This window comes from Terrapene carolina, unplaced genomic scaffold, assembly GCF_002925995.2.
Source record: "Terrapene carolina triunguis isolate 2854851 unplaced genomic scaffold, T_m_triunguis-2.0 Scaffold633, whole genome shotgun sequence".
NCBI lineage: Eukaryota > Metazoa > Chordata > Testudines > Emydidae > Terrapene > Terrapene triunguis.
The window spans coordinates 3,410,785-3,417,773 of record NW_020664984.1 but is presented as its reverse complement, the minus strand read 5'-3'; the positions used below and the strand labels follow the sequence as shown (position 1 = coordinate 3,417,773).

The 6,989-nt window shown below is 63.2% G+C and overlaps 1 protein-coding gene across 1 annotated transcript in view; it reads left to right on the top strand.

The window, feature by feature from the left end:
- ATP6V1B1 (ATPase H+ transporting V1 subunit B1) overlaps window positions 1–6,645 on the top strand; it is a 78,374-nt gene extending 71,729 nt beyond the window's left edge. Inside the window, exons 10-15 of the mRNA XM_026659546.1 lie at window positions 1,354–1,477; window positions 2,529–2,679; window positions 3,992–4,074; window positions 4,533–4,637; window positions 5,071–5,200; window positions 5,925–6,645. Coding sequence (XP_026515331.1) covers window positions 1,354–1,477; window positions 2,529–2,679; window positions 3,992–4,074; window positions 4,533–4,637; window positions 5,071–5,200; window positions 5,925–6,091 — 760 coding nt within the window. The 3' untranslated portion in view covers window positions 6,092–6,645. The remainder of the gene's footprint in view (window positions 1–1,353; window positions 1,478–2,528; window positions 2,680–3,991; window positions 4,075–4,532; window positions 4,638–5,070; window positions 5,201–5,924) is intronic.
- The last annotated feature ends 344 nt before the right edge of the window (window positions 6,646–6,989 follow it).

Here is a 6,989-nt window from a genome sequence, read left to right as displayed (position 1 = left end):
AATTGTACATCTCCCAGAGCAATGGGGTGTGTCCATGGCTGGGGCTCGTGGGCACTACCGTAATACACCTAATAGCAATTATATCATACAGCGCCAAGCACGACGGGGTCCTGGTCTATGACAGGGGTGCTGGGCCCTATGGGTAATACAAATAATTAATAATACTGAGACCTGGGAGGCTACAGGCATCCTCGTGGTGGCGCTGATCTCCCTCACTGTGGTGTAAAGCTGGAGTAACCCTGTGGAAGTCGATGGAAGTGCTCCGGTGTAAGTGAGAGGAGGGTCAGATCCAGGGCCGGCTCCAGGCACCAGGCACCCAAGTACGTGCTTGGGGCGGCACCTGGTAAGGGGCGGCGGGAGGAGCGCGGCGGCAATGCACGGGGGGGCGCTCCAGCGGCGGGTGGGCTCCAGGGGGGGCAGCGCTCGGCGGGGGGGAGGGCGGGCTCCAGCGGCGCGGGGCTTGGCGGGGGGGGGGGGGGGGGGGGGGCTGGGGGCGGCGCTTTTTTTTGCTGCTTGGGGCAGCAAAAAAGCTAGAGCCGGCCCTGGTCAGATCCACTGGGCCTAGTTATCTCTGGAGTAATTCTACTGAGGTCAGTAGGCCCATTCCCCCTGGGCCCAAATGCCACTCTGGGGAGGAGCTCGTCTCTTTGGGCGGAGCTCACACTCTTCTTCCATGGGGTGCATACCACATGGATGCTATAGATTGGGCAGCCCTCCTCCTGCATCAGGAGGAAACCACCAGCAACTAGAAGGTGCCTCCAGATTTTAAGTCCTTTCACAATGCCCACCCCCATCCCCCCTCGTCCCTTTGCTGGGTAGGGCGGTTAGGACACACTGCAATGCGGCCTGGTGGCCAGTGGCGGAGAGGGAACGCATCCAAGGGATAGCTCACCCAGAGCAGGTTCCCCTGCCATGCCAGGGGATGGCCCAGTTCCTACTGAGAGTGTAACGTACGGGCTGGTGTGCGGATGCGGCTGCCCTCTGCTAGACAGACTCAGAGCTGCTCCCCCGCACGTCCTAGGCCAGCTGCTACTCCCAGCAAGGGGAGCGTCATCTCCTAGCTCAGTTGGGAGGGGCTGGTTTTGCGGGGCAGGATCTGCATGGCCCAGGGGTGCAGCCGTGACGTTCCAGCTCCCTGTGGGTGTGTGCTGATGCTGTCCGCAGGCTTGGGGTGCTCGCCATTGGAGGATGGGGAACTCCAAGGTCAGCGAGAGCGGGGCCATCTGATGCCCAGCGGGGATGGGCCCCCTGGTCTCTTGGGGGAACGGCGTGGCTGCGGTGAACGCGCTTTCAGGGGACGCTGTGCGATGCCATCCGAGACCAGCCGCCGCTAACGGCCGTCTCCTCCCGCAGGATCGAGCGCATCATCACCCCGCGCCTGGCGCTGACCACCGCTGAGTTCCTGGCCTACCAGTGCGAGAAGCATGTCCTGGTGATCCTGACTGACATGAGCTCCTACGCCGAGGCCCTGCGGGAGGTCAGTACGGTGACGCCTCCCATCCTGACGCCACAGCTGGACTCAGGCCACAGCCTTCCCAAGAGCTGGAGGTGCCTGTGAACAGGCCGGACTGGGTCCCACTGCCCAGGGGGTGCCGGACTGGGTCCCACTGCCCAGGGGGTGCCGGACTGGGTACCCACTGCCCAGGGAGGGCCAGACTGTCCCCAGGCGATCAGCCCCCAGCAACTCCCACTGAGGCAGGTGAACAAGCAGCGGGAGCTGCCGCCTTCATCAAACCCAGTCGATTCCTTTGGGCTCGGAGACAAATGTTTTGGAGACTCTGGCTCAAATGGGACACTCAGGGGTGATGTGACCCAGTTCCCCTGCCTGTGTCTGGCTCCCGTCCTCTCCCTTCCAGCTGCTCCCATCCACCTCCCGGCACACACGGGAGGCTCGGGCAGTGTCACATACACCCCAGGGAGCTGGCAGGTTGGGGTGAACGTGGCCAACTCTCCCACAACCTTCTGGGACTCGCTTTCCTCGCTAAGCTCCTTCCTTCTGGCTCCTTGGGCCTCACGCCCCGGCTGCACCCGGCATCCAACGGCTGCAGGGTAACATGTGCATTGCAGGGGGCTGGGGAAGGGGAAAGTGACTCCAGTCCACGCTTGTCTCTGTCCTGGGACCACATTTGTGTTTCCCGTCGGGTGTCCTCCCTCGGGCCCTGAACCTGGAGATTGCTAATCTGAGCAAACAGCCTGGCTGGCAGCCCAGTGACCAGCCAGCGAGGGGTCCTAGGCAGTGCCAAGGGGTTTTGGAGGCATCGTGGCAAAGGCGAGTTTTCAGGAGGAGGTTGAAGGAGAACAGAGTCGCTCTGTGGGTGTTCCCGGGGAGCTCCTCCCGAGCGCGAGGGGGGCGCTGCACCTACGGGACAGCCGGGCGGGGGAGCATCCTGCTCCGTATCCCAGACCCGGTGATGGGGCCAAAGTTGGGACAGGTCCTCCCCACAGGGCCCCTCGGCGGATCCCAGGAGGGTGGGACCCATGGCCGCTGGCCGGCAGCAGTAACTCTCGCTCCTGGCTCTTCCCCTTAGGTGTCGGCAGCCAGGGAGGAGGTGCCAGGCCGCAGGGGCTTCCCTGGCTACATGTACACCGACCTGGCCACCATCTACGAGCGCGCCGGGCGCGTGGAGGGGAGGAACGGCTCTATCACGCAGATCCCCATTCTAACCATGCCCAACGACGGTGAGCGGGGCGGGGCAAAGGGCACACGGCGGAACAGCCCACGGCCCCCACGGCAGTCAGGCCACAGGGGGTGCCGGGGGCATCAGCACGTTGCTCGGTGATTTGCCGCTGCTGCATTAGCAGCCAGGATCCCAACCGGTGGCCACGGCCCACACCGGATGGGGGGAGGGATCTCAGCAGGCGGCTGTGCCCCCACGCTCGGAGATGTGGGGGTGTCGGACTCAGCTGGACCCCCAGGGAGCAGGGCGAGAACCGGCCTCCTTCAGCACCCAAAACACCAGCTGTGAGCTAATGGACGCCAGCCTTCGCTTCGGCTAGCAGTGGTAGATCCTTTATCCTCTCCGAGGCCCAGCCCCCAGAGGGCAGCACCGCTCACTGACTCCTGCACACAGGTCTCCCGGGGCCCTTTGGGGGACCGGGCTGCGGCTGTAGTGTACGAGAAGCAGGAAATGGAAAGAGGGAAGCTGCCGCCCATGCATGACCTCCGCCCCACCTCCCAGTTCCTTATCTGAGGTCCCACAAGTTCCCCTATTCGCCTGCCAGAATCACTCAGGCTGCGGCCCTGCCCCCCTCCCCCCCCCCCCGCTGTCAGCATCCCGTCGGAGGGAGGGGACAGTGCCCGAATGCGGCTCCGAAGACCTTTACACGGGGAGTGCCCTGGGGAGCTGTCAGAAGGGGGAGCGCTCCCTCTGCTCTGGGAGGGGACTCGTCAGGGGAGGACGGGTCTGCAGGGCGTCACACGTGGGCTTTTCCTGGGATCGTTCCAGAGCGGGGTTCTCCCCCGAGCTACCGCTCTGCCCCCCACAAACCCTGTGTCCCCTGGGACTAGCAGGAGGCCGGGGCTGTTTGCACTGAGGCCCTGCGTCAGCACCGGGCCCCGATCCGGCTCCCTGATCACGCGGCTCCTTGGCAATTACCGAACTGTCCATCAATGGTAACACATCAGTGGGCTGGGGGCTGAGCCGTCCAATCAGGGAGAAGCACTGCCATGTGACTGGCATCTGTAACAATCCATCGGGAATGGAGACGGTCCAAGAGCCAATATTCGCGCGGGCTTCCCTACCTGGCAGGGGCCGGAGTTCTGGCTGAGGGTGCCGGGGGGTGGTATTGTGGGTGGGGTGGTCCTACCCTCTACGGGGGGGAGCTGGTGAGGGTCTGCCGAGGACAGTTCTCTTGGGCCGGGCATAGGCTGGCATCACCACGCCAGCTGTCAGAGGGTGGGCTCCTTGTGGAGGGGGCTCATTTGGCCCACAGCCCTTGGGTGGTTTGCAGGCCTCACAGGCTACCATTGGCTCTGTCTTTTCCTTCCCAGACATCACCCACCCCATCCCCGACTTGACGGGCTTCATCACGGAAGGGCAGGTGTACGTGGACAGACAGCTCCATAACAGACAGGTTCGCCGCCCCCGAATCCGAGAGCCGCTCCTTCCCCCTCTGTGTCTCGGGGTGGAGCAGAGGGCTCAGGCTCTGACCACAGCCAGGGAAACCCACTGCCAAAGGGGATGACCCCAAGGCTGGAACCGCAGGGGCGCACAGAGCCGTGGCTTTGGGGGAACTGGGGTGCTGACTGGCTAGCGAGGAGGCACGTGATAAAGAGAGGCGAGATCTACTGCCCAGGGCACAAACCTGGGCACCAGGAACTCCGCCCTTCTAATGCCAGCTGGGCTACTGGCCGCTCCTGTGAGCCTGGGCGAATGGCTTGGCCGCTGTCTGTAAAACGGGGCTCACAATCCCCATCTCCTCCCGAGGTTTCTTGTGGGGGGTTCACTAGCGGGTGTCCGTCCGGCACTTAACACACCCGCCGTGCAGGGCGTGCTAAGGCCGTCGTGTTCATGTGTTTTCTGCTGCCACAGATCTACCCCCCCATAAATGTGCTGCCCTCCCTGTCCCGCCTGATGAAGTCGGCTATCGGGGAGGGGATGACCCGGAAGGACCATGGTGACGTTTCCAACCAGCTGGTAAGTGCAGCAAGAGGGGGTAGGAATAATTTGTTACGTTAGTAGTACCCGCTGAGGGATTCTCCATCCCGACCCCTCTCTCGTTCCCCTTCATACGGAGAGCCGGAGGCTGCCCTCAGTTACACCGGCAGTGAACCGGGGTAAGTGCGCTGACTTCCCCAGAGGAAGTATGGTCCAGTGGTTAGGGTGATAGCTTGGGACACTCGGATCAATTCCCTGCTCTGCCCGGACTCCCTGTGTCCTGGGATCGGTCACCTAGTCTCTGCCTCGGTTCCTTACATGCAAATTGAAGACAGCAGCCCTTCCCGGGGGATAATCTGTCTTACGTGGCGCCCAGCACCGTAGTATCTTCAGTGGATTTCTCCCCACGCGCCCCTGTTGCAAGTTCTCCTGCACCCCATTCACCGGCCCATCCTTTCGGTCGCACCCCCAGTACGCCTGCTACGCCATAGGCAAGGACGTGCAGGCCATGAAGGCCGTGGTCGGGGAGGAGGCGCTGTCGGCCGACGACCTGCTGTACCTGGAGTTCCTGCAAAAGTTTGAGAAGCAGTTCATCGCCCAGGGTAAGGAGCCCGGCTTCCAGCTCCACGCACAGGCGCCCAGCGGGCAGGCAGAGCCCACGCGTCTGCAGCAGGGCGGGGAAGGGCACGGCTGAAGCAAGCCACTGTTAGCTACAGAGGACGGGCTGGGGGTCCCCGCTGGCAGTGCCTTGGCTCGCAGGCCGGCATGGCGGCCCGGTGCCCTCCTTCCGCAGAGAGCCCGCAAACGAGTGATGCTCAGTGCAAAGACACCCGCGGTGGAGCCGACGTCGGGCTTTGCGGGCACAGCCTACGGCCAGCTCAGGACAGCAGGGGCTGAAAGCTCCCGTCATAAAAAACTTTGTAGTCCATGTCTCCAGAATCCCATTCTCCAGCCCGCCCCGAGGCCCCAGGGCCCCCTGGCCATTCTCCAGTCTCTCCTGGGGCCCTCTGGCCGTTCTCCAGCCCCTCCCAGGGGCCCGGGGCCCCCGCCCATTCTCCAGCCCCTCCCGGGGGCCCTTCCCATTCTCCAGTCTCTCCTGGGGCCTGGGTGTCGCTGGCCATTTTCTAGGACTTGGTGGGGTGTGAGACTCTTTAGCCCTTTAGGCCCTCCTGGTGCTCACGTATCTCTAGCCGTTCTCCAGACCAGCTTGGGGCGCGGGGGTCCACATTCATTTCTAGCCCCTCCTGGGGCGTGGTGCAGGTGTCCACCCTTGGGCCCCAGGTGTCTGCAGCCAGTCTCCCAACACGCCTCTGTCCCGCTCGCCAGGCCCCTACGACAACAGAACCATCTTCGAATCGCTGGACATCGGCTGGCAGCTGCTCCGCATCTTCCCGAAGGAGCTGCTAAAGCGGATCCCCGAGAGCATCCTGGCCGAGTACTACCCGCGGGAGGCCAAAGCGCCAGGCCCGCAGCATCACGACACCGCCCTGTAACCGCCTGCTCCGCTCCGGGCCAGCCCCTCGCTCGGAGCCTAGTTACCAGCTCCTGTCCCCGCCCGTGGGTGCTTTGGCAGCGTATTTATGTAAAGGAACAGCCCCTAGTACTCTGAGATGGCTCTGCGGCTGGGTGGTATTTACACAGCCGGCAGCTAGTGTCCTCTCTGCGCGATCACGCTTCTGTGATGCTGTCACAGAGCTGCTGTCCCAACACGCCCCCTTGTGGCTGGAGATACACAGCTCTGCCTCAGTTTCCCCATGGCAATTTTCAGCCTGCTCTGGCTGTAAAGGTGACTGGCCCTCTGGCCCAGCCACTGGAAAGCATTCAACCCGTTGTGGGGTGACAGTTCCTTAAGCCAAAGCCAATACATGCTGAAAATAAAAGATTCCCTCTTTAACCCCTTCCTGTCTGGGGCAAGGTTTGCCTGCCCCGTCACATCAGCCACAGCAACCGCACGGAGCAGCAGCTGCTGCTGGGGACCAGAGGCCCTGTGAGATGAGCAGTCCCTATGCTAACAACAAAGCCATGCTCCAGGTCCCCTCTCCCGGGAGCGGCCGGCGAGGTAGAGAGCCTGGGAACTTAGCTGCCTGCCCAGCAGTGCTCCCTCTAGTGGTGCGAAGGGAGCTCTGCCGGGTTGTGGAGACCCCCTGCGTCACACCGCAGCCTCTGGTCCATAGCTAGCCAGGGCAGTGGGGAGGAGGCACTGGGGACGATGGGGTGGAGGGAGCCCTGGGCCTCATCCCTCTGGCTTATCGTTCGCCAGGAAGGCAGGGCTAGGAGAGCGCATTGGCCAGACCGGTCCCGCCTTTGCAGCCCCTTCCTTGCAGCGGATTAAGCCCAGCGCTGATGTCTCTTCACCACTATCCATTCCCCCCACCCCCCCACACACCCTGC